A 27766-nucleotide genomic window follows, 5' to 3' on the forward strand; every position below is an offset into this window, starting at 1 on the left:
ACCTCCACCAATACCACCACCTCAACGCCTCTTGCTCACTAGTGAGAGCAGGGGCACTGTACGAGGCCAGAGCTGCAGCTGAGACCATCCCTGCCTCCATGTCTGCCATAAAGCACAGCCTGCACTGCACCAGGAGGTGAAGCAAGGGCTCTCCTCCAGCTGGAGTGTTTTCTTAATAGGCCAAAGATAGCAATGACATTACCCAATGCCACACTGCACACTCCAATCATGGAGAGGGCAGGAACTAGCCCCCGCCCTCCCGCTCTTCCTCCTGAGCCGCGACAGTGTAATCACAGAGCGAAAGGTGTTGGAGCGCTTTGTTTATAGCTCGGATCATATGTAACTCTCACTTCACACTTTGTGTCTGTGTAATTTACAACACTTACACATATTCTTCACTGCACGATTTACCACTACTTTGAAGACGTCGCAGGCTGGTCTCTTCCTCTGATATTTACAATCTAACAAGCGGTCGAGAAGACCCTTTATTGCAATGCAATAAGTCTCACATTTGCTAGAGTTTAACTATTAGTATAGTAAATGACAATGTCTTTTATTTATGTTTTAAAACCCAAAACATAAATGAAAGGCATTGTCATTTACAATGCCAATATCTCAAACTCCTGTGAATGCGAGACCTATTGCATTGCAAATGCTTGTTTTCTTACTGCTATGGCATTGTAGTCCGCTTCCTGTCCTTACCATTCTGTTTCTGCGTATTAAAGCAAGCTCTCATTGTATGACAAGAGAAAGGCAGTATGGCTCTTACCTCTTTCCCTCCATTTCATTTTTGAAGATTGGATTAATAATTAGACCTCTAATGCATCTGGGAGAGGACTTGAAAGTTCTCTTTCCAGCTGCTGCAGACATTTTCTTCTGGCGTATTGCATAAGTATGTACCGTAGGTTTTGAGTTGCGCATCACGAAAGAGCTGGTGAAATCACTTAAAAATATGTCCTCGTATTTTTGAGCGAAGAAATCAAAATGGCTTGCCTCAGTCATGGGTATGTTTTCATATAATTTTGTGTAGATGTCCATTTCATTTGTCTTAAACGTAGATGCTGTAATAATTTGTACTACCTGTTTGACTTTTCTCATACTTACCCTGCTTTCCTTCACAGCCATTTTTAGGCAGTGATGACAGTGTTAATCAAATATCAGGGAAGATAAAACTCGGCAAGGAAGTGCTGGCTACGCTCGAAGGCCACTGGGTAAGTACAAATTGTATTTGCAACCTACGAGCAGGGTTTCGAAAATGCCATTAGTAGTTACATTAGTGTAAAACAAACAGTCGAAAAAGATGTCTCCATTTCATTTGTCAGCTGCGTTTGCTGACGCACAGGTGAAAATAGCAAGCCAGAGCAAAATTGCAGCACTTTGGCAAGTTGTGGGGCTTTTATTGAACAGAACACATCTAAAAATATTCACATGGGTGTGTAATGGTTTAGCTCTGTAAACAGCTTTATGTAGTGACTAAAGGGCATGACGCCATCTTGAGGACTGTAAAACGCACTTGGTAAACCTCGGGTGAGATGGTCCTTTATAAATTGGAGGAAAGCTGTAAAACCTGCTTTTAAATATACAAGGAAGGGAGCCTCCCTCAACTGGCAACCAGTGCTTCTTGGTGTGCATGGTTACACATTGCCTGAACTTGCATCAAAAACGAGTTAATTGAAATAACTTTGGATGCAGCACATGGATTTCATTTTTTAAGTTTTGAGCAGCAACATTTATGTACGGTCTGTACTTAGGCGAGAGTATCTCTACTGAGCCACACTCAGAGAAAATGAAACCATCTAAGCCTCTTTTGTGGTTTCTATTTTCTGTTATGCTACTGCGCAGGATACTATGGAATCCTGTACTGAGTCTAATCCAGCTTTGCTGCATGTAGCATGACACGTCATCTGCTCCCTTCCTGCACCATGTTCGTAGGGGCATTTTCCACAGACCTGTTTTTTTCACATAGATGCTTTGATTCACAGTGATAGTTTAGTTTGTTTTTCACACAAGAATTTCAACCATAGCCTCTTTTCGTGTGGGGAATACCACTCCCTAAGTGCTTCTTTGGCATCTTCCTAGTCCATTTCCTTAAGTGTTTGATCTCCGTCTCCAGTCCTAAATATTTTTCTATCTCTGACCTGAATTCTTTGTTGTGTGCCAGATAGATCTACTTTTTACCTACTCGGCAGCCCTTTCCTTGCATTGGTGCTTCTGAGGTAGTTGAGAAGCACTGTAATTGTCTGGTGGACAGTTTCCCCCCTCTAAATGCGCGCATGCGTACCTCTTTCACCCTGAGGGCGTACGTGTCGCCGGGAGTGGCAGGGCATGGAAGTTTCCTTTTCATGGCATCCTGTGCGCCGTGCTCGCATTCAGCACAAGAAGCTCCTATCCTTGCTGCATTTGTTTTCATAATGGGGCGCGGCTGGGGGCTGATCGTGGGCCATTGTGAAAAAAGGTCTGTTAGTTGCAGCGCATAATGGTGCTGCGATTCGCAGGAATGCTTTCACAAATGCCCACTATCAGCCCGCAGCCGCACTCTATTAAGGAATGAAATGAAAAGCACGACGTGTGCTTTACACGTCGTGCTTTTGAACTCGATGAATATTTTTTTGTTAATGGGACACGGCTGGGGGCTGATTGTGGGCCTTTGTGAAAATATTTCTGTCAATTGCAGCGCATGCTCCTGCTTTTCTCAGTGTAAAACAGGTGCTGACATGGCTGAACTCTTCAAAAAGAATTTCTTTTGCAAGTGGCTTTATATATATGTACATATAAAGTATAATCTTATACTGGCTTAAAGGGCCTTTGGACAGACTTTTAAAAATATGTTAGACTTCAAAGATATGAAGGAAGCTCTGTCTCTGTTCCTCTCAACATGGAGCTATATAAGTTCCCCCGAATAGAGATGTTATGGTTAACATTCTACAGTTTAGTTTTCATACTGGAATGAGTAAGAAAAGAATGGGATTTCTGCCAGTGCTAGCGCGCCTTTCCCAGCTTCATCCTGAGTTTCTTCCATGAAAAGCCTAGGTTCTTTGGAAGATCAAATGAAGCTACCTATTCACCAATGGGTATTGGAGATATGATCTTTTGTGAATGTAAGTGGTATTGTGTTGAATTGGTAAGTTAGTTTTGACAGGATATTTATCTGTTAGTCCGTCTGTATTTTGTTAGAGGCAGATTACGCTATTTATTAAATAGGCTATCAATCTCTTGTTACTTTGCTCATATTTATCTTTGTTATATTCTCACATTTTTGCCTGTTAATGACTCCTAGATATCTAGTCTTAGATCTGATTTCCTTTTCAATATATGTTAAGTTACAGCACATTATCTCAGTTTTAGTATTGTTGATCTGGTATCTTGATAGCACCCCAAAACCTCCATCTCTTCCTTGTGCACAATTGTGTTACGAACGTCAGTTTATGACATAATATCATCCGCGCAGAGGTCAGTTTTATTTTCTCAAAAAACCGTGGGACACAAAGGGATAACCTAATAGTGAGCTCTGATAGTCTGAGCCAGAGGCTCACTATACATTTACATAAGTAACTGGGAAAGTGAACATCCTTACCTCGTTACTCTAGTAATATTGATTCCTTTTTTATAGGGCCCGGAACCCCCAGCCTGCTCCCCGCCCGCCCAGACACCCTACAACCCACATGTAAATCATCCACAGAGATTGGGTGGGTGTAAAACTGCTGTGTTTAATAAACATATCTCATAAACATGACAAACATTTCATTTTCATTATTACAATCACTGATACATTTTTAATAATGACATTCCAAAATTCTTGTGTAAGATCCCTTTCCTCCCAGCACTAAGGGACCTTCTGGCATTCCACGCAAGGCGCAACCCACCTGCTTCCCTGAGTGGTGGGCCCCAACCCTCTGGTCCTTGTCCGCCATCTCCGGGGTCCACCCCTCGACCACCCGGCTGCCCAGGAACCCAGGAGGCTCGTAACCTGTCGCCCTAGCCACCCTAGCCGGTGGCCACATTCTCCTCTCCCTGCGGAGAGCTTACCATCTGGCCCCTCAGTGCTGGCCTAGGGAGTACGCACGGCGGCCTCACGTCAATTCTGCAAGTCCATGTCACTGTCCTAAGGTCTCTTTACTGCCACAATGGTGACCAGGGCCCTCAGGTCCGTCACCCTCCCCAACCAAATTCAGCACAAAAGACCATATTCCTTTGATCCAGGTGCCCGTGCCAATGTCTGATAGATGAACCTCATCTTGGTGAAACATTCTTTCTCCTGAGATCATACGGTGAGGGACGAGACACAAGCGGCTCTTCGCTGAGCACAAATTGGCCAACTCCCCATTCAGTCTACTGACAGATACATTCAATGCTCTAGTTTGCACTCCTGACCCCCATGACCTGCGCGTTACCATGCAATCCGGGCCAAGGGAAAAATCCTTCCCAACCACGCAAACTCCGTCAGCAGCGCTTCTTTGACTGCTAGGCGTCCCCGATCCACCATGTTGTTACCCCCCAGGTGAATGATGATTAGATCCGGGGATTTCTGTCCCTCCTCTCTAATACCCTCCACGAGCTGCCGCAGGTGCCGGATTCGCATGCCGCCGACGCCCCTCCACAGGAATTCCGTCCCACTCAAGCCCGGCGGCTTCTCTACTCGCCCCTGCCGCAACCGCACCGTGGCGCGACGTACGAATGAGTGACCCAATACCTACACCACCTTTGTAGGTTTACTAGTGAACAGGAGACAAATGGAAAAGTCAAACACCATCATAAGCATGTTAACCTCATCCAGTCACAGCAATTCTGGTCGTATGTATCGTTTAAAACAGTCTGACCAGCGCCCCACATTCTTTACTGCGTGTGCTGGTAACCTTGCTCCCGCCGCCAAGGTCGCCGCCCCAATTCGAAAGGAGTGTGAAGAATACCCCGATGCCGCCAACCCTAATCTGGCCAGAGCTAGACTAAAGACAGCCTTGAATTGGTACTGTGACAGGCAGTCACCTTGCTCGTGAATGAACAGGGCCTGCCCCACTCCATGCGGGCGGAGAGCCAAGTAGGCATGTAACCGGGCCACCGGGCATGCAGTTACCCCGGGCGCCGGGCAGAGCTGGATTGTAGCCCCTTTGCCCTTTTGGTCAGTCTTAGATTTTCTTAGCGTCACCTCCAAGCCCCCGGGGTTAACTTGGTGTCCCTGAACTGGATGCCTCCTGACTGATCAGATCTGGATGTGCCCACGATTTCCCCCAGACGGAAGGCCCCAGAGAAGGCCAGTGAGTACACTGCCCCAAACAATGTGCTCTCAAGTGAGGAACTGCAGATGAAGGGGAGGGTCTCCAGAATATTGGACAGGGTTCTAACATCCAAAGGCCGCCGGCAATCCCGCTTAGGTCCCTCTAGCCTGGCCCAACCCGCCAGAACACTCTTGACTACAAAGGATGTCCCCGGGTCGCGCTCGCCAGAGAGTTTAGCAAAGAAACCTACAGCTGTCACCAGGGCCCTTGCGTAAGATACTGCCCTACCCTGCTCCTTAAGCTTCTGTAAAAAAAACCAGATCGCCTTAGTTAACAAGCATTTACAATGCAATGGTTTTGCCTTTGTTAAAGTTAGAGCTATTGGCATTGCTCTTGACATTATTTTTATTTGTTTTTTTTAACATAAATAAATGGCATTGTCATTTACAATGCCACTAGCTTTATCTCTCGCAAATGACACACACAAACACCCACAGAGAGCCCCCCACACACACACACCCACACAGAGCCCCCCACACACACAGCCACACAGATCCCCCCACACACACAGCCACACAGAGCCCCCCACACACACAGCCCCCCACACACACAGCCACACAAAGCCCCCCACACACACCCACACAGAGCCCTCCACAGAGTCCCCCGACACACCAAGCCACACAGAGCCCCCCACACACACAGCCACACAGAGCCCCCCACACACACAGCCACACAAAGCCCCCCACACACACCCACACAGAGCCCTCCACACACACCCACACAGAGCCCCCCCACACACCTTCTGGCCCATTATCTTTTCTCCTCATCAAAATAACTGCCACGCCCCTTTATTTCTTCTGAAAATGGTAGGTAGCAAGCCATTTCAAATCTAGGGGCCTGTGGCCTAAAGAGAACTTTCTGAGGGCATGGAAAGAACAGCAGCCTCCTTTTTCATGGATGAGCATCCCCTAGCTCGGTTCTTATGCTCCACCTGTCTTTCTTTGATACTTCCTCCATTCTTTCCATAGTGTCAACAGTGGGTCAATATGCTTTGTCCTTTCTTTCCATAGCATCATGGCCGCTGTTGGATTCGATACCAAGTCCCCTCTTTCCATTGCTATCATAAACAGTCTGTCTCGATTCCTCCTCTTTTCGTTCAATAGCTTTCAAAGACTGTCTGGGAAAACGCGTGCTCTAAATGTAAGACTGGAGGCAAATAATATCTAGAGGCAAATAATATCTGGAGGCACTCGCATCATGCACACTCCCAGACTTGCTTGTGCATGTTTTTTTTTGTAAAACAGATAAACAAATGGCTTTGTCGTTGACTAGTAAATAGCTTTATAGTTACGAAATGTGATTTGCACTTATACACACATATAGGTATATGTACACAGAGCTATACACACACACACAGAGCTCCTCCTCTACACACATTGACAGGCTTTGTATACACAGCTACACTGTACCCACTGCAGCCGCTGTACCCACTGCAGCCACTGTACCCACTGCAGCCACTGTACCCACCACAGCCACTGTACCCACTGCAGCCACTGTACCCACTGCAACTACTGTACCCACTACAGCCACTGTACCCACTGCAACTACTGTACCCACTGCAACTACTGTACCCACTGCAGCCACTGTACCCACCGTAGCCACTGTACCCACCGTAGCCACTGTAACCACCGTAGCCACTGTAACCACCGCAGCCACTGTACCCACCGCAGCCACTGTACCCACCGCAGCCACTGTACCCACTGCAGCCACTGTACCCACTGCAGCCACTGTACCCACTGCAGCCACTGTACCCACTGCAGCCACTGTACCCACAGTGGCCACTGTACCCACTGCAGCAGCCGCAGCCACTTTACCCACTGCACCCATCGTACCCGCCACAGGCACTGTACCCACCGAAGGAGCCACAGTACCCGCCGCTGACAGCATAGCCACAGCAGTAGTCACTGGCGCTGTCCCCACAGCAGATACCATGGTCCTGCAGCCGTCACAGCCACCATTCACCCTTCATCCATCGCCTTTTACCACCACCAAAGTCCCCGTGTCTTTCCCCCTTCGTTCATCCATCGCCTTTCCCCACCGCCACTAATTAAGCAGTACACGCAGGTCACCTCACAGGGCACGCTGACGTTAATTCCTAATGTCCGGCCCAGAAGTAGGGCTTAATTGTGACCTTGAGTCTGTTTCTAACCACTTTCACTTTCGGCACTTTAAAATGCATAAGCACTGAGAGGGGATGTCATTTGAGCGGAAATTGCGGAATCAAACAACTTGTTGAAGTGGCGCAGCCGGGAGCATGTAATGCACCTCCTGTAATGCACCGTTTGCTCCTCGTGTATTTTGTTGGCTCTCGATTGTCACTTTTGCCTCATTTAATGTAACGTTTGCCTTTGTATTTTGCTCACGTGTAATGTTCTCATGTATCAGTTCTGTTCCTATTGTGAAGCGCTCTGACGCCTTCGGGTAAAGTCGGCGCTATATAAAAACGCATTAATAAATAAATAAATAAAGGTACCAATGTACCCACGCGCCGCATCACTCTTGGCCCCTTGGGCACAGTTCAACGCGTTACCAGTGGGTGGGACACATAAATGAATACACGCAGAATGCATTGATTTGCAGCCACAAGGGGGCGCTCCCGTCCTATGCGTCTTACTGGCCCCAATCTACATATGTTATTGAAGGTAATTCTCAAATAGTGTTTGATAATGATATAGCACAGACGGAATTCTAGCAGCATCACTGTACTTTGCACGGCAATATTTTGTTGGAGGAGACCCCCCCCCCCCCCCCTCCCCTAAAAAAAAAAAACGTGCCGGGGGTCACCGTCCTGAGACATGTATTTACACGGGACACGGACTGACAGCATTTTGCCTGAAAAAGGTTCTAGGTGTGTTTTTTTGCTATATACCTTTATGACACACAGCACGTATGTACAACTTCAGCCGGAGGCGAGTCACTCGTGCATCAAATGATATGATGTTCACCCCTCTCCACTGCCCCGCCCCCCTCACCTGCAGAGCGGGGGGGAGGAGGGGGGCTGCAGCCTGCAGGCCTCAAGTATAGGGGTATTTTCAGTCCCGCAGCAGCTGGACGGCAAAGCCTCTTATAGCGCACAGAAGCCCACCCGAGAGTTGGAAAAGTCTTTTGATCTTAAAGGGACCTTTGCCACCTTGACGGGCTGCAGCGAGGAGGGCGCGTGGGAGGGGCGAGGCCTCGCACCTACACTGTTGAAAACTCGCAGCATGTGCAAGCAACAGTAACCAGTACAGCGTTAACATGAACTGCTGTCCCTCAAGGCAGGAACACAGGAACTGCAAACGAGGATGACCATGCCAAACACAGAATCGTGTAAATTGTTGACACTCCTTTAAACAGCAGGTCTTCACCGATTCAAAATTAGCAGGATAACATAGTTCACTGGGGCAAAAGTAGAAGGTAGCGGGAACAGCTAGCGGGAGCGGGAAAGGAACGGCCAGCGGGAGGGGGGGGGTGGGAAAGGAACGGCCAGCGGGAGGGGGGGGGCGGGAAAGGAACCGACAGCGGGAGGGGGGACAGGAAAGGAAAGGAACCACTCACCTGGACTTCCTCGGCCGGCGGTCGGCCGCCAAATGGCCCAAACAAACCTCGACGAGCCCAAAAAAAAGCCCCGCCCACCGCTGCATGACGTGGCCAAAAGAGAAAAATTCTCGGGAACGCCCCCGAATCTGGTCCGGCCTTGACGGACAGATCCGGCTCCCAATGGCTAGCCTCCATTTATGGAGCTAGCCAATGGGAGGAGGGGGCGAGGAGGGGGCGGATACCCGACCCCACAGAGCAAAACATAAGATTTTGCTAGCGCATGCGTACTTCGTATGCATTGCCGAGGCAAAACCTAAAAACAATCCTCTTATATCAGCCTCCTGTACAAACATCCTGTACACTGTGAACTGGTGTTGGTATGATTTCCTAGTGCGATCACTCAGGGAGGCACCTACCAGCCCCGCTAAAGCGGGGCTCCAATCTTCCACAGTGACGTAGGGAACCCTTTCATACGCTCCTCTGCCTGCGGGTGGTATCTCCGGAAATCCTGTAACTTGGAACGAGACAAAGCATCAGCCGCTTGAATGTCCACCCCTGGTATATGTGCAGCCCTGAAAGTTAGGTTCAGCCTCAAGCATACCAAGACCAAGTGTTTTAATAACCTAAGGACATGCCTGCATGTAGCCCCCTGCCTGTTTAAGGCCTCCACCACTGCCATGTTGTCAGACCAAAATACCACAGACTTGTTCTTGAAGCGATCTGCCCAAACAGTAACTGCCACTACAATCTGAAAAAGTACTAAAAATGCAATGTTTTTAGTCAAACGACTCTCATGCCATTCCGTTGGCCACTCTTCTCTGCACCATGAAGGACCCAGAATTGCGCCAAAGCCGATGCTGCCCGCCGAGTCAGTAAGTAAGCCCAGCTCCACACTAGATACCGGCGGAGCTGGCCATACCACCTTCCCGTTGAAGTTGCTCAGGAAGTTGCGCCACACTCTAAGATCCTCTCTTACCTCTGCCCGGAGGCGGACGCGGTGGTGCTTCTGTGTTAACCCCACCATTGCCCTAGCTATGGACGTTGAGAAGGGGCGCCCCATGGGGATAATCCTCAATGTGAAATTCAACTGGCCCACCAACACCTGTAATTGGTGTAGCGTCACCTTAGGCCCCCCCAGCGCTGCATCGATCGCTTTAGAAAAGGCCTGAACCTTGTCCAGTGGCAACCTGCACTCCCCTACCACGGTGTCGATCTCGATTCCCAAGAAAGACATGCATGTATCGGGGCCTACTGTTTTGCCCAGTGCCAGAGGAACCCTAAATTCCTGAAACATAGCCACCAGTTTCTCTATATTGCCTGTGCACACACATCCGATGCCGCGGGGCCCATTACCATGAAATCGTCCAAATAGTGCACCATCTCTTCACAGCCTGTTTTGCGTGTGAAAACCCACTGTAACATGGAGCTAAAAGTTTCAAAATACTTGCAGGAAACTGAGCACCCCATAGGCATACACATGTCATAATAATACTTATGGTTCAGCTGGAAGCCCAACAGATGATAATCCTTAGGGTGTACAAGTTGTGGATCATTCTGAACTGCCCAGGTTCCTTCTTAGGCACCACCCCCGGGGGGAACACACATAACCAGCCATTGGGGGAGCAGCAAAGGGGCCGGCCACCCTCCCCAAAGCTCGCTCCTTCTCCACTTTATGCGCCACCACCGTGAGGTGCATGCGTGCTGATAGTAAATTGTAACAATGGCTCACCGGAAGAACACCATGTGTAGGAATGTGGAAACCATTAGAGAACCCCTGATACAAAGTCTTGGCTGTTGACCGGTCTGGGTACTGATTTAGCCAAAAAATCAGTTTCCCAATGTCCACGGGCGTGGGCAGCTTATGGCTGTGGTGGCTTATTTTCTCTGCTGCCGCTCCCTTCCCTCTCTTTGAATTTATTATTGCACTTAAACTCTGGGTGGGAGGAGTGACCACAAAATGAACAGGCATGTCTAAACTTGCATTGCCCAGTGGGCCATGTACACACTTTCTTATTGAATCCCCAGCATATTCCCTTTTTCTCTCCTGGCCCTCCCTGGGAAGTCCGAAATGGCTGCTTCGTGTGCTGTGATTTGGCATTAACACATTCCAGCAACGCATTGACTTCTACTTGGTCCCACCCAATGTCTGGGTCCTCCACTTTTTCACATCGAAAGTCCCTGTCATAATCTAACCACGCCGTGCCCCCATGTGTTGTGTGTGCCTTCAAAATTTTGTTCATGTAGTACACTAATGACACCGCTAGGTGAATTTCGGCTGAATCAAAGCCACAAGCCACAACGGACCGGGAGACTCACATGCTGGACGCCACTCAGCTCCTGGGGCCCTGACGCTGTGGTCTCGCCGCTGCCGCTCTACCACACCTCGCAGCTGGCGGCGGCTGGAGACTACAGCTCCCAGAGGGCTTAGCGTCCACTTCCGGCCACTTCCTGCCGCTGCGCGCCCGGAGGCGCTATTAAACCAGGACGCTCCCTCGGTGGAGCGGGGGGTGTATTTCGGCTGAATCAAAGCCACAACGGACCGGGAGACTCACCTGCTGGACGCCACTCAGCTCCTGGGGCCCTGACGCTGTGGTCTCGCCGCTGCCGCTCTACCACACCTCGGGGCTGGCGGCGGCTGGAGACTACAGCTCCCAGAGGGCTTAGCGTCCACTTCCGGCCACTTCCTGCCGCTGCGCGCCCGTAGGCGCTATTAAACCAGGACGCTCCCTCGGTGGAGCGGGGGGTGAATTTCGGCTGAATCAAAGCCACAAGCCACAACGGACCGGGAGACTCACCTGCTGGACGCCACTCAGCTCCTGGGGCCCTGACGCTGTGGTCTCGCCGCTGCCGCTCTACCATACCTCGCGGCTGGCGGCGGCTGGAGACTACAGCTCCCAGAGGGCTTAGCGTCCACTTCCGGCCACTTCCTGCCGCTGCGCGCCCGGAGGCGCTATTAAACCAGGACGCTCCCTCGATGGAGCGGGGGGTGAATTTCGGCTGAATCAAAGCCACAAGCCACAACGGACCGGGAAACTCACCTGCTGGACGCCACTCAGCTCCTGGGGCCCTGAAGCTGTGGTCTCGCCGCTGCCGCTCTACCACACCTCGCGGCTGGCGGCGGCTGGAGACTACAGCTCCCAGAGGGCTTAGCGTCCACTTCCGGCCACTTCCTGCCGCTGCGCGCCCGTAGGTGCTATTAAACCAGGACGCTCCCTCGGTGGAGCGGGGGGTGAATTTCGGCTGAATCAAAGCCACAACGGACCGGGAGACTCACCTGCTGGACGCCACTCAGCTCCTGGGGCCCTGACGCTGTGGTCTCACCGCTGCCGCTCTACCACACCTCGCGGCTGGCGGCGGCTGGAGACTACAGCTCCCAGAGGGCTTAGCGTCCACTTCCGGCCACTTCCTGCCGCTGCGCGCCCGGAGGCGCTATTAAACCAGGACGCTCCCTCGGTGGAGCGGGGGGTGAATTTCGGCTGAATCAAAGCCACAAGCCACAACGGACCGGGAGACTCACCTGCTGGACGCCACTCAGCTCCTGGGGCCCTGACGCTGTGGTCTCGCCGCTGCCGCTCTACCACACCTCGCGGCTGGCGGCGGCTGGAGACTACAGCTCCCAGAGGGCTTAGCGTCCATTTCCGGCCACTTCCTGCCGCTGCGCGCCCGGAGGCGCTATTAAACCAGGACGCTCCCCCCGCGTCGCGGGACGCGCGCGGGCGTCGCCGGGCTGAGCCTGGGCAGAGGGCGGGCCATCTGGGGCCGTCCGGGGACGACCAGGGACGGGACGGGCCACCCCCCTTGGCACCACGTGTGAGTACGTCCAAGTGGTAAATTGAGGATTTAACCTTATTTTATATTTGCTGTTTGTGTCCTCTGAACTACCACCCATCATGTCTATTCAATCCACCCTACCAGATAATTATTTAGTGAAAGTAGTCAACAGAATTAATACTGACAGAAGGAAATCGCTAGGGAAAAGTACCATGCAAGATTCCCCTTTGGTTGTGCCTCTGGATCCCAATATTGTTGTCATCAATACGACTAATGACATCGCCACAGCAGTTGAGACTGATAACACTAGTATCAATGTAGACTCTATTGAGGCTCCCGATAATGTGACTGTAGTGGAAGATGATCAGGGTGAGACCTATGAAGGTACCCCTAAACAGTCCATCAGGGCCACAAGACTTATGAGAGCATGCAGGAAAACAGCTCCCAAACGGGGAAATCATCATTCTGGAAGAAAAAATAAAAAGGATATTACCGACAAGGAGAACATTGAGAATATAGGGGCACTAATGAAAGACAGCTGTGTTTCTATCAAGTCTGACCAATTAGACTTGTTAGTGAGCACTATTGATACTAAATTTAAAATGATTGTAGAGCCCTTGTTAGCTAAAATTGAGGGTTTGTGTGTGGAAGTATTGAGATTGAGGGATGTGGTGGATCAACATTCTGTTACGTTGGATAAAGCCTTATCAATTATTAAAGATACAACGCACCCAATCTTAGCACCAACACAGGAAAGGGCGCAACCACGAAATACAAATAGTTCCCCTGCTATTGCTACTACTGGGAAACAATTACCCAAAGAGTTACCTGTATTGATATGCCCATTAGCTTAGGATATGGGTCAACCATCTCAGCTGCAGGGAGCGGGGCCAACTAGTGTAGTGAAGGCTACTCCAAACCAGGATGTTGGATCATCATCTTCTTTAAGTAGGGAGAAGACTGCTCGGGGGCCAGCTCTGTCAATTATACCAGCTGCCACAGGGGGGACTAATAGGGCACCGGTAAGGATTAGTAAGCGCCCCGTAGAACTTCCACCTGAATGTGTACCCTAAGTTGTAGTATTAACTAATGTCCCGACTATAACTGAGGCCCCATATACCCAAGAGTCGGCGGACTCCCTAAAAAATAAAGCAATCTCTTGGCTAAATCGACACTGTGGTTATCCAGTGGGCTACTCTGATCAAATCATTTCTATCAGAAGAGTCAATTGGATTGGTAACACGAGAAAGACCTGTGGGGGTGACTGCGTGATTATTAACTTTAAACATCCGCAACACGTTGCAACGGTCCTACTTAAAGCGGCCTCACTCACGCAGTCCGAGACAGATGTCGTTGCAAGGCCATTGGGATATTTCTACAACCATCTCAACAGGTTGCCCTCTGTAAACAGTGGGGAGGGGCCAAGGAATTATAATAACCATCAATCTATCGCAAACAGACCTGGGTTACCTACCTTTTGTTTGGGTGCCCAGGATGGCACACATATTCCGCCGATGTACAAGCTGAATTCGGTCCCTGGTGGGAATAGATTTGTTACACACGCCCCCAATTTTTTATCAGTATGTGATAGTACCTTGTCACCAGTTAACGGGATGTTTTATCAAGTCCCAATCCAGAATAGGTACCAGTCGTTGAGTTTCCTGGATCAAAACGACTGACATAAGATGAATTAAGTTCATGTGAGAGATGATACTGGAGAATCAACTATGCCCGTAATTGAACTGGATAATAATGCGATTGTGGATTGTATGTCTGTTGGGGGAGTAGAGGAGAATTTAATGTATAACATAGAGCTTTTTAACTAAGACGATAACATGTCCGTATCTAATGATGGAATGCCTATTGTCGTCCATGATAGGGATAGGGCAACTTGCTATATTGTTAGCTGGAATATTGCTGGGTTGACGGCCAAGGAGGAACTGCTGGGATGGAAAGATTTTATTGATTTATTTGACATCATTTGCCTACGGGAAACTTGGTGTAAAAACTTTAAGGGCAGTGATGGCTTTGTATCCTATGAGCTCCCTGCCTTGGCTTCACCCCATGGCAGATCTAAAGGAGGGCTGCTAGTTATGATTTCAGTTAAATTACCAATTTTAGTGAAAAAGTATGTAAAAGTGGGGGTCCACTCACAAATCCTATGGCTATCACAAGAAGCGGGTAGAAATATACTTTTGATTAATTTCTACAATAATATATTCGACGGCACTAGGCACATAGCCATTAATGATTTAGATAAAGCAGTGTGTAATCTTGTGGAAAATTTTAACGGTGTTTATGAATTTATTTTTGTGGGGGATTTTAATGTTTCAGTTTGCCCCTTGTCATTTCAGAAGCTATGTGGTGTTTATAACCATTCAGGGGATGCCGAGGTTCATTTTCCTCATCACATGTATGGTGAAACCCTGAATAACTTTGATAGATTATGACATGGAAATCATGGAAAATTTAAAGAATGATCTAGGAAAAAGTATACCGACTTTCAAAGGGAGGGGGGCTAATACCGTAATTGATTTTATATGCATGTCATCCAATCTAATCCCCATGTGCTCTGAGCCCAAGGTGGTTGAAGTAATGCTTAGTGATCATAACTGTTTAATTACCGAAGCTAAGATCTGGAAACCTGTCACCACAACCGATACGGGTATTATCGTTAATATCGAACCCCACAGGACAAATGGTGTCAGGTTGAGGTGGAAAGGAGAAAAAGCCGCTGTAACATCAGATTCTATCATCAATAGTTGTTTGATGGAAATTTCGGCAATTCTCGAACAGGATGAAATTGCGGTTGCCAGTATTGATCACTTTGATAGAATTAATTCAACTATCAGTAAGAGGTTTACAAAAGAGGTAGGGCACAAAAATAGACAAAACAGGGGGTGGTTTGACCATGCCTGTTCAAATGCCCGGAGTGATCTTAAAGAAGCTTTAGCAGCTGAGACAAGAGTCTAGTGATTCAACTCAGACAGGATTTTAAACAGGTCCTTAAATGCAGAAAGGCTGAATTACAGCAGGAAGCATGGGACAAGTTAAGTCAAGCAGCAGAACTTAGGGATTGTACTTTGTTCTGGTCTACAGTGAATAGCCCATTCCTCAAGGACGAGAAGGTGCCAGAGCTCACATCAAATGTGAGCATGGAGTCATGGATTCAACACTTTTCTAACATATTCGACTCCGGTAATAGACTAGCCTCGTATGAAAAAGGCTGGCCTATTACTGTCTTAAACATCACCTTAGATGAGTTTATGGTCAGCATAAGAGCCAGTAAGGGAGGGAAGGCCCAAGGACCCGATGGGGTACCCATAGATGTTTATAAGACCGCACCGGAGATCTGGGGCCCATTGCTGGTCAAGATCTTTAATGCAGCTGTTAGCTCTAAAATACCATCTACTTGGGCAGAATCAATAATTATCCCTATCTATAAGAAAGGAGACCGGGGCGATGCAAAAAATTATCGACCAATATCCCTACTGGACTCATCTGTTAAAGTTATGAGCCGGGTCCTTTTAATCAGATTAGAGGAATGGGCTGAGACAAATGAGATTTTAACTAATAGTCAGTTTGGATTCAGAAAAGGACGTGGCACAATTGAGCAGTGCCTGAATTTAGATCTTTTAGTCGGGAAATATACCCAGGCTAAAAAAGGGTCTCTATATCTATGCTTTGCTGACTTAAGCAGTGCTTTTGATATGGTAGACCATGCCATATTGTGGGCTAAACTGATTGAAATGGGAGCTCCCGACGGTATAGTTTATTTTTTGGCCCGCCTGTATGAAAAACTTAGTACCAGTGTTCGGTATGGACCTAATGGGGAATGTATGAGTAAATTTAGGATCGGGAGAGGAATCAGGCAGGGGTGTGTTTTAGCGCCCCTACTTTTTACACTTTTCATAAATGAGGTGGATTCTGTCCTGCAGACAGTTACGGCTGACGTACCTAGAGTTAACAACCTTAACATCCCTGTGTTGCTCTATGCAGACGACGGTGTGCTGCTGTCCAGGACCCCCCTGGGTCTCCAACGTTTGATGGACAAGTTTGTGCATTTCATCAAAAACAGGAAACTGGTGATTAATAGGTCAAAAACCTATGTGATGGAGTGTGGGCCAGGTCGAGCTAAAACGAAAGTTAATTCTCATTATTATATTGAAGGCGAACAGGTCCTAAAAGTTGACAACTTCTGCTATCTGGGGATCAATTTTACTAAAAATGGTAGCTGGGATATTGAACATAAAGCAGTAAAAACTAAGATGATTAGGAGTGCCAATGGGGTTTTTGTATTTGCCAAGAAGTTGGGGAATAGACTCATTATGGACATGCTAAAAATCTTTCAATCTAGATGTCTATCTGCGGCCCTGTATGGGGCAGGAGTTTGGGGTGTGACATCAGCCGGGAGCCTCCAGGTGGAGGAGAATAATTTTCTGAAAAGGCTCCTGTGCTTATCCAAATCTACCTCCAACATCTTGGTTCATAAGGAAACAGGGACTCATTTTTTGAATGATCTAATTATGTCAAAACCCTTATTATTGTGGCGCTCTGTTTGGCTGAATGAAGGCACCTCATTGAATAGAGCTATTATTGAGGATTGCCTTTCTTTGGACCAGCACCTGAAGATCCCCTGGATCAAATATAATATCGATAATTTTCAAAATGTCTTTGGATTTAATGTGATCAACGATCGGTATTGTGCTTCTGATATCTCCAAGTCAAATCTGAAAATTAAGTTTTTGAACTTTTGTATAGAGAGGCGTGCTTTGGAAGAATCAAAACTATCTACCTGTAAGCTGTACAATAGCATGAACGAGTTTGTTGGATTTCATCCTTATCTGACACAGGTGACCAGAGCTGCACACCAGTTTGTACTAACCAGAATGAGGATGGGAACTGTACATTATCTGGTTGCGTGCCCTAATGTAAAAATACGCCCTACTGGTCCCTGTGCTTGCGATAATAATACGGAACAGAGCACCACGCACTTTCTCTTATCTTGCCAATTGTATAGCGAATTACGGAAAATCTTCTTAAAGCCGATCTTGAAAAGATTTGGAGTAAGAACAATTACTGACTCTATGAAACTGCTTTTTAATCTGCACCATCCGGACATTTGCTTTTTTACGGCTACTTTTCTACTCAAGGCCATTGGTGTTATGCAAAGTATGTGTTTTTAACCATTTTAATTATTTATTCCATCCCGCACTGGATAATAAATGTATTGTGTGTTTTCTTTATATTTTTTAATTAATGAAATGTATGGATTTGAAACTGTTTGTGCTTTTATGGACATGTTTTTTATGTTCTGAATAAAGCTTTATGACTTGACTTGACACCGCTAACTCTGGCTTCTTCTCCAATATTACCGTTGTGAAGACCTGAAAACCAAAGAGCCAATTCGTTATGGATTCTTCTACCCTTGGCCTCCTGTCCCGGAAGGACCCTTCTTTCCCTTCCTTGTCTCTGAATTCTACCTCACTTCTCTTTGGTCTGATTAGTGCAAACATGTCCACATATTCTCCCTTCCATATTTTCTCTTTCATTTCAATGGTGACATGCGTTGCCAACTTTCCAGGCTTTGATAATACCGCATTATGACCCCCCGCAATCCTAGATTTTTCCTCTGCAACTACACTAGTAGGCTCCCCCTTCTTACCCCCTGTGGTCACCGCTGTTTCTGTTGGGGCAGGAGGTGCTTGCCCTGCTGCCTGACTGGGGGCGCTCTGTGCTGCCACGAGGAGGTCCACCTGCTTGCTGATTTCACCTAGCGCGCATTCAGTCGCTGATTTAGGGACCCATGGTGCTGCCGCCAAGCTACTGGGCTGGGCACCCCCCGCAGGTGCCCCTAATTGCCCCAAAAACATGGCCACCGAAGCCAGGATGTTAGTAGTGGGGTCCACAGGCGCTACCGCTGAAGCCACTGGCTCAGGAGTCCCACCCACTAACCCTCCAGTAGGGGGTAACACAATCGGGGGCACTACTGTGATATCCAGCTCCCTAACGCTAGGCTCTGGTGCCAACGCTTTCAGTGCCCCCCTTATTTCTGATAGTATTGTGCCTATGTCATTCACCGGGCCCGGAATACTCATTGGGAGGGCGCCTACCTCGGAGGGCACCGACTGTGGTGAAGGCAAGGGGATGGGAACAAAGTCCGATGTCTGCAGCGTGCCGGGACCTACTGATCTCTCGGCTACACCCCGTGACCCCTGCCCCTGCCCCTTGCCTTTCTTCCGCTTGCCCGCACCCTCTCCGCTCTCACCCCTAGGCTTATGCTGCACCCTGGCTTTCTTTACTAGGGGAGGGAAGGCCGCCTTGGGTGGCACCCCATTGCGGCGAGGACGGTCCACTACTCCTATCTGGGCTGGGAGCTCATCTTCAGATACTGAGGACTCCTCACCCTGGTCATTGCTGCTCTCCTCCCCCTCCTTACTCAGCTTAGCCAGCACTAATTTTAGGAGCGGTGCTATTTTGGGGTCTTTACCCTTTCTTTTTTGGCTAACCCCTTTTGGTGGCATTGTGACCCCTGGGCTACTCTTGTTTGCCCACTAACTGCCCAAGCTTAAATTGGTGTCAATCACAATCGCTGCTCTTCCACAACAAAGGCCCCCCCCTCTTATAACCCAAATCTCAGGTATAGCTTAAAGGGAGCCCCACTATAGCATAAATGCACAATGCCAGCCGCGCCGCTAATTCGCTCACCATCTGAAGTATTTGCGCGCCTCGCACCACCCCTGCTCTCGCTAGCCTCGGCACAGACCCGGCGCAGACCTCGATCTTTCACGCTACACCGCCTGCCTTTATGGATGCTGAATCGGCTTATTCTGTGCCCGAGTCGAAGCTCACATACAGTAACACATTATAATCAGCCCAAGAATCTAGTGAGCACGGTCGAGGCTAGGCAGGTGTGCTTTCTCCCCAGATCTATCGACTACAGTTGGCTATAATCCGTGATGGAGGTCTAGGCATCCACAAGTATGTTAAACAATTTAACCGATAATCAGAGCAAAAGGCGTTCTCTTAAACTTTCGATCCTGGCTGCGCGGGAAAACCGCTGTTGCGCCGCGCTCCCACACACAAACCCCCTCCGAGCGCAGTTAAAAATCAACAGCTTCCCCGACCGGCCACGTCGACAGAGAAGGTGTCCGGCAAGCCAGCAAGAGCCCCAAAGGCAGCCGCAGGACACAACCCAAGCACAGGCACAACAGCCTGCCTAACACTGCTCACGCCCGCCTCCCACGGCTGCCCCACAGGGCCCCCGAGCCCACCCGACACCTTACCTGCGAGATGCCGTCGCTGCCGCCGCCGCTTTCCGCGCCGTCTCCTTCCACGTGCACCTGATCCGGAGGCCCCGAACCAGGAACCACAGCTGAGCGAAGGAAAGTTAAATCCAGGGATAACTTAAAGGAAGTTATTTAAAGGACTAACGCTATTAACCAAAAGGGGTGTGGGGGGGTGGGGAGGGGGGCGAAGCTCCCAGCTGATGTCCGATCTGGTGTAGGCGAGGAAGAAGAGGCCGGGACCAGGGTCCCAGCCCCTAAATAGGTCCCTGGCTCCGCCTCCTCCTCGCCCCCACCGGATGCGGCCGCGTCGATGCCCCGGAAGAACAAGGCGGCCGGTCGCCCATTGGGCGACCTGCCGCCTACCTGGTTAAGGAGGCCTGGCTGGGGCCGAGGGGCCGGGTCCTAGAGACGCGCTCGTCGAGCCTCACGCTCGGCAGATTCTTGTCTAAATCGAGGGTGGCTCATAATGTTTTTTTTTAGTCAGGCTTAGTAAAGTGGGGCTTATCCCAAAAGCTGGCATCATCTCCCAAAGATATATCCAATTTATTCTGTCAAATGACTTAGCAACATCTATTGTAACTATTGCCAGTATGTTCATGTATGTGGTTGCCAGATATATGTAGCCAATAAGTAGTTGTGTTAGGTCACAAATCTGTCTGTTCTAAATCAACTCTTTATCACCATGTATAAATTTCGGTTCAAGTTTAATAATGATACGAGTTTGTATGAATCATATCTCTTTTGGTATTTGTTAGGTTTCAGTATCAGGACTATTGTATCTTCTTTCCAGGTAGGAGGAGTTTCTGAGTTGGTTCTGTAGATTTAATTAAACATTTCCTTCCACAGAGAGGAGGCTTTGGGGTCCCGGACTTCTACCTCTATTACCTGGTTGCTCAGTGCTCGTATGCCCACTCCTGGTTCCACCCGGACGCCACGATTCAACACTTGAAACCTGAGGCGGACGCCGCATTCCCTGTATCTCTGGACAATGTGCTCCCTAAGGGCCTTCCTCGCGATCCACATGACATACTTCCTCTTGCCACCACGGCTTGGGCCTGGGACAAACTCAGGCGCTTACTGCGTGCTGACACTCTGTACTCACAGGCCCTCCCACTACCCAACCCGCATTGGCTCCCCATAACTGGCGAATCCTTGATCTGCCGCACACTGGCTAAATACCATCTGACTACGATCGGTGACTTGTTCCCCGACGGCCACGCGCTTTCCGTTTCCGAGGACCCTCGCTTCTCGGAACGCACATTCATGGACACCTTTGTGTTTGCTAGACTCAGGGCGCTGATGCGTACCACGTTCCACACCTTCCCGCTGCCGCCGGATGAGACTCTTGCACTCACTTCCATTATCCAGAACACTTCGGGGGCCCACGTAGTGTCAAAACTTTACAAATTATGCTTACGCTCACTCCCATCATCTGATGAGGCGGTCCGGGCCGCTTGGGAAACGGATCTGAGCACCCAGATCTCTGACGCTCAATGGGACGCATGCTGTGCCACGACCAGAGAGGTATCGATGAATAGCAGACACAAACTCATTCATTTTAAATTCCTTCGTCGTCTATACCACACCCCAGCGATGGCCAACAGAATCGACCCTGCGCGCCCCCACACCTGTCCTAAATGCAACGCCCCGTATGCGGACTTTGCCCATCTTTCTTGGACATGCCCACAGATGCACGCCTTTTGGGTTGCTATACATGACACACTGGGTGCGATTATAGGCTTACCACTGGCAGTCTTACCAGAGATTGCCCTGATGGGCTACATGTCCAACTTTCCCCGAAAGATACGTAAATTGGCATCAATCTGCTTCCTTCTGGCCAAGAGGGAGGTAGCACTGCACTGGTGCTCGAGGCGTGCTCCCACGGTTGCCGCTTGGCTGCGAAGTGTGGCTTATTGCAATGTCAATAGTGTGGAATATTCTGACCAACTCCCGGCATCCTCCCGCCCCACGGACATCTGGGATCCATATCGCCAATACATTGCGGGGAGGGCGAAAGAAGCTTCATCTCAGTCCTTACACCCCAATTTACCTACGGGGGTGGGCTAGGCCTTGGGGAGCCCACTTTGCACTCCATCAGTTATGGCTTCTGCCACAGCACGCTGCTTCCCTATGACGTGGGGCTGGGAGGTCCCTTGTCTCGCTGCATTACCCTACTCTTGGTTCCCCAGGCATTTTGGCGCTCTGTGGCCTCCTGTTTTTACTCCTGTTCCTCCCGGGTGGGATGGTTCGATGCTGGCTGTTATGGAGCTATGGTCATTGTCTGCGATGCCTCATATTGTGATACGGAACGGACTAATGTGTTGGTCTCGCAATTTGTTACTTCTGCGTGATATTCCTTTTCTTCCTTTTTTTGAGTTTTTTGGACTATTGTTTGTTTGCTTTGCATTTCAGTTGCTTATCAGAAAATGTTACTACTGTGACATTGGTTTTGCTCCATGATGCGACCTACTTGTTTACTTTCCTAGCGTCACTTTTATGTTCCCGGACCTGATTTGAATATGCATACTTGGACGCTTTGCTCAAAATTTGCCTGTTGTATTACTATGGTCTGCGTCACTTTGCTCTAATAAAAATGTTTAAAAAAAACAAACAAAAAAAAAAAAACATTTCCTTCCACATGGAAGCTCGCAATGTTATCGAACTTCTTATAAAGTTTTATCGGGATGCCTGCTATCTGTTCCAGCTGCTTTCTCTTTCTAAGCTTTTTTTAATTTGGTCAGAGATTTTCTCCTCAGTGATCTCTTCTGATAGGGCTTATTTTTGCTCTTCTGGGAGAAACGAAGATGTCTGCTCTTCAGCCATGTTTTTATATTAGATATGTCAGGTAGATTTGTTTCTGTATGTAGAGAATGAACATCTTAGGTAGGCATGCTTCCAGATCCTCTGTATTATTTTATATGTTGCTTATATCATCAACCACAAATTCAGATTTCTTGTTATATCTGTCCTCATTGTCTTTGCTAAAAGGGCTCCACTTCTTTCCATATATTCAAAAAGCTTGATTTTGTTGGCCTCCTCTCGACTTTTTTCTCTGTCATGGCCCTGAATTAATGTCACCTGACAAACTTTTGATTATGAGTATTTGCAGCACTTTTGGGATATTTGTTTTCTAGTTATATCCTGAGTTGATGTATTTCCTGCTCTTGGGCATAGTCTTCCTTTTGCTCAATTTTAAAATATAGTTGCTGATTAGCTGCACATCACCCTTCGAATAAATGCCTTACAGGCATCCAAAACAAATATGTCCCTGCATTGAATTGAAAGTACGTATGACTTTTCCTAACACTTGAATGTGTTCTGGGTCTAGTAACAAAGTGTGATTTAAGGTCCACCTACGCTGCCTGCTAAGGAAGCGCAAAGGACAATATTACTGATGAGTGATCTGAGAAATGCATTGGTATATGTGTAATATCTTTCACTTTATACAATACAATATTGTCCAATTAATGGTAATCTAATCTAGAGTAATGACCATATTTCTTACTTTGGAATGTGTAGCAATTCTGGGATTCCATCTTCCTATATCAAATATCACATAAACCAAATCCCTGCAAAATATTCTACAATGTGTTGCCGACTTTGAGAATATTTATCAAACTATGCTTTGATGACCTATCAAACACCTTGTTCAGGAGTCTATTGAGGACACCTCCCCCCCCCTTCCCCCCCTCCCCGGAATCAATATAGCAATATGGGCGAAGGGAACTCCAAAGAAGTTAGTGAAAGAGTGTTTAATGTGCCGTAACACCAACATTTGGGCCTTTAAAACCAGCGCATGTAAAATTTACATGATTTCTTTTCAGATTACAAATTATCCACCTTCCTGTTGAGTCTGTTATCTGACTAATAAGCATCATCACCAAATTATGTTTTATAATTAAGGCTGCTCCTTTTTAAATGCCCATGTGATCTGCACCTTCATAATGATGTAACCAACTCCCTAGTGTTTAGCCCTGTGACCATTTCAAATAAGTTTCTTGCACTATTCAAATTTGTAATTCACAGTGTTCCAAATATTGCGATATACATGTGTGCTTCCTTCAAACTTGGAGATGATTTACATTCCATGATATGACACAACATTCTCTAGTCTTATCATTCCCACCCCATAAAGAGTGTTCGACTATGAACTGCTCAGAGAGATACTGAATCTTGACCAGCCTTTGTTGAACATGTTTGACATGAAGACATTTTGTTATATTTTTATCACAATGCACCTCCCGGGAAATCCTCCCATTAGTTATTTACCTTTTTTAAGGTTTTATTAGCATTGTAGGACATGAATGACTAGGAGCAATAAAATACACATTATGGTGGTGCAATCACAATAGAGTATCATGGCGTACATAACTTGATTTATCAGATATATACTGTGTGCGGAGCAACCATTTGTGTATCTGGTTCATTGACAGCCAGGAAGAGTTCAGGATAGGGAAAAGGTATAGGAGAGGGATAGAGGGAGCGTGGGAACAACAATGTAACAGTGTGAGAGCTTTGTAGTACATGATATTTGTAAGTGAAGGACTGGGGATCCTCACATCTAAGTATCTTACCATTAAAAAGGGTATACATTGCAGTTTGACCTGCAGAAGGGACATCACTCATCTGCTAGAGCAGAGATATAAATGTAGTGGTCATCAGGCAAATCATGGGGAAAGGGAGAGCGGGAAGGTCGGATATGCGGAGGTCGGCAGGGGGTGCCAAGAGTAGCTCAATGTGGGGAAGTTGTGTCATTCAGCACAAGAAGCTCCTGTTATTGCTGCATTTGTCTTCATTATGGAGCACGGCTGGGGGTTGATTGTGGGCCATTGTGAAAATATTTCTGTTAATTGCAGCGCATGATGGTTCAGGATCTCTCCACAGGAGAGATCCTGAACTCCCAAACAGTTCTCCAACACCCATCCACTGTAACGAACTTACCCAGACACTCAGTGATGACTCAGTGATGCTTACTCTATTTTTTTTACTCCAACACCACTCCAGGCTTCTGCAAGAGGTAGAGAGGCTCCTCCTTTTATTAGTATTTATTCCAAGCCTTACCCCGGAAAGGGGGCTATCGTATATCGCTGCCATTGTTTTAATGTTGGTGAAAAAGGGTTCTACCTCCATTTTGGACTTCAACAAGCTAAGTCCATTCCTCTACTTTGAGAAATGTGAAATGCTAACTTTGGTGCAGATGTTGACAGTACAGTTATTACAGGAAGTAGCTCTTTCGCATTAGGGATCTGGTCTCGATAGCTGCCGCTCTGCTGTAGCAGAAGGTCCACTGTTATCCATAGTTAAACCATTGCTTTTGTCATTTAATGCTGCTATGAGGCTGTCTGATTTAGCTCCAATTCTCTGAAACTGGTCAGCCAGCTTCAAGAATCACCCTTATCCTGCTGCTGCCATCAGCCCTGCTCTGAAAGTCCGACACTCACAACTAGAACAGCACGCACATGCCTGACTGCCTATGATAATTATAAAGTAGTAACAATGGTATGGTCTAGAGGGTGGGGGGAGAGTCGCGGCAGGTGGGGATTGCTCCTCCAAGGAACCGCCCCTGGGGGTCATATTAGATACGCTGCCCTGGGGGCCCAACTGGCATGTGTGCCTATTTTCTTCACACAGAGCTGTATCATTTTATGCCAAGCACCTGTTTGATTTTAGTTTGAGCCTAGGCACCATAGTACTGTTCTGTGAGGCATGCTGTATTGAGTAATGGCATAGTTCTGCCCATTTCCTACTCCTCTTTTTAATTGGCTTCTGTCCTTTCGAAATTGTTGCTTTTCATTTGTGAATAGGCTTAGAAGTCCCTCCTTGGTACCGCCTTGTCTGCATTTGTATCCTCCCATAACGACTGGACTTTTTACTTGTGTTACATGGTCTGCTTTATCTAGTGGGTGAGCGCGGTTTTCCTTAATGATCTTCCCTATTCCACCCACAACGTCGCAGCAGGCCGCCACCTTTTATATATCATGTCATTTACTCATATTTTTTCATTTCCAGCACAGTCCGCTTTAACTACAGCGGCTGCGCTTATTTATTTAATTTACTATGCAGTACGCTTTCACTTGTGCAGCTGCGCTTATTTATTTAATTCACAACACGACCGCTTTCACTTTAGCTGCTGCGCTACAAAAGCTTTCTTTCTTCATTTTTATTACACTTAGTCAAAAAAGCCCTCCATAGGCACTTTCACTTTAATGTTTGCCGCGCCGCTTTCTTTAGACGCTGCACCCACAAGCATAGTCTGGTTCCTGGCGCACATAACCTTGGCTGCAGCGCACAGAGACCTTACACTGCTGCACATAGAGAAAATAAATTAGAGGGAACATTGCTGGTGGACCGTGACACAACAGACAATGGTTTTTATGATGGGTGGAGGTGGCTTTGGTCCATACTGATGGTGGTTATGCTTGACGGTGGCTTGGTTTAGGCACTGAACCAGCCTTTCTCCTAATATCTCTACTGTACCGTTACTTAAAAGACTGTCGTGCTATGTTTCGTGTTCATTGATTGCCCTCATCATGGTATTGTAGTCTTTTCCAGGAGCCTGAAAAACAATATGAACATGCACCCTCTCTGACCATAGACATTTGTTGTCCATTGAATTCAGCCAAGTATAGCGTGGCTGTTGGAAATTGAATGTCTCTTGTGTATCTCTGGAGAATCACAAGTGGCATAAAGAAACTTGAGGGGGCTCCCTACAAAGTACATGCAGGAGCACTCAGGCCAGAGTACTGTCTTGAGGGCCACCCCCGCTGCGGGGGCCTTTGTTACACCATTGTGAGTACAAACCACTGTTCCCATCGAAATGGTGGCAGATTACCACTGGTTTTTCATGTGCTATGATATAGTTAAGATGGATTTAATTTAGCAATTTCCAATTATAGCTTACATTTACAGCTTCACAGTTAGCAAATTGTACTGGCTTTCTGCCACTAACTAGATACCTATGTGGCAGTTAGGCTTCATTCTACTTTATTTCAAACTAGAAGCTGTAAAAACATGAAGTTTACCTCTTTCCTAACGTTTTACTAATCACAGTTCTGAAAATGTTCCCTAAAATTGACCTCCAACATCTACTGTAATAGGCCCATTGCTGGGTTTCATGGTTCACACTTTCTGCATAATTCTTGCTCCAGGCACAACTAGTGAATATTTAGCATAATTTAGTTTATGGATTCAATTGTTTTCTTCTTTGAATTGTTTCAACACCCCAGTTCTTATCTTTAATTAAATCTGCAGTCATAAAAGCCGTTTATTCAATGCCACTGATGCTCGCTCTCATGTTGTTGGTTCCTGCCTTATTTTTATTAGTTAGTGGTGGTATGTTGTTTATGGATCTTGATAATGGTTCATTAACCCCTTGGCTGCGGCGGTAATTCCGCTGCCGCGCTAGGGGGGAGGAGGGGGGGGGCGCGGCGCCGCCATGCTCGTGACGGAACCACTCCGCCACGAGCCGCGGTGGCGCTGTGCTTGTGACGGAATGGTTCCGTCACGGCCCCGCCCGCCTATTAGAACGCTCAGCGCATGCGCGAAATCAGCGCCGCGCAGGAGCGGCGGCCGGGCCGTGACGGAACCATTCCGTCACCAGCACAGCACCACCGTGGCGCAGGACGGAATGGTTCCGTCACGAGCATGCAAGGGGTTAATGGCAGTTCATTAATGCTAGTCTCTTACTGGCAGGTCCCCTCAAACCTGGACCTCTTTTTACCCAGGCACCCTCTTGTAGTTTTTGAATATCCATTTGCTGTTTTAAATATCTAGAATTCTCTGAGAAGCCTGAACCAAGACCTCTTGCCCAATTAGTTCTGCAAGTCACTCTAGATCAGTGCCCACATTGATGAGTATTTTCGACTTGCCTCTTTACCAAATAGACCCTGTTCCCGTAAATATTATTTTTTCGTA

At 47.8% G+C, this 27766-nt stretch overlaps 1 protein-coding gene across 6 annotated transcripts in view; it reads left to right on the top strand.

Moving 5' to 3' along the window:
• Nucleotides 1-27766, top strand: part of OSBPL8 (oxysterol binding protein like 8) — a 1077846-nt gene that overhangs the window by 975423 nt on the left and 74657 nt on the right. For all 6 annotated transcript variants that reach the window (XM_078678323.1, XM_078678342.1, XM_078678332.1 and 3 more), the window contains one exon: nt 1122-1211. In XM_078678323.1, the coding sequence (XP_078534449.1) occupies nt 1122-1211 (90 nt within the window). The remainder of the gene's footprint in view (nt 1-1121; nt 1212-27766) is intronic.

The sequence above is a fragment of the Lissotriton helveticus genome, chromosome 1_1 (genome assembly GCF_964261635.1).
Source record: "Lissotriton helveticus chromosome 1_1, aLisHel1.1, whole genome shotgun sequence".
In the NCBI taxonomy this organism is placed as follows: Eukaryota; Metazoa; Chordata; class Amphibia; order Caudata; family Salamandridae; genus Lissotriton; species Lissotriton helveticus.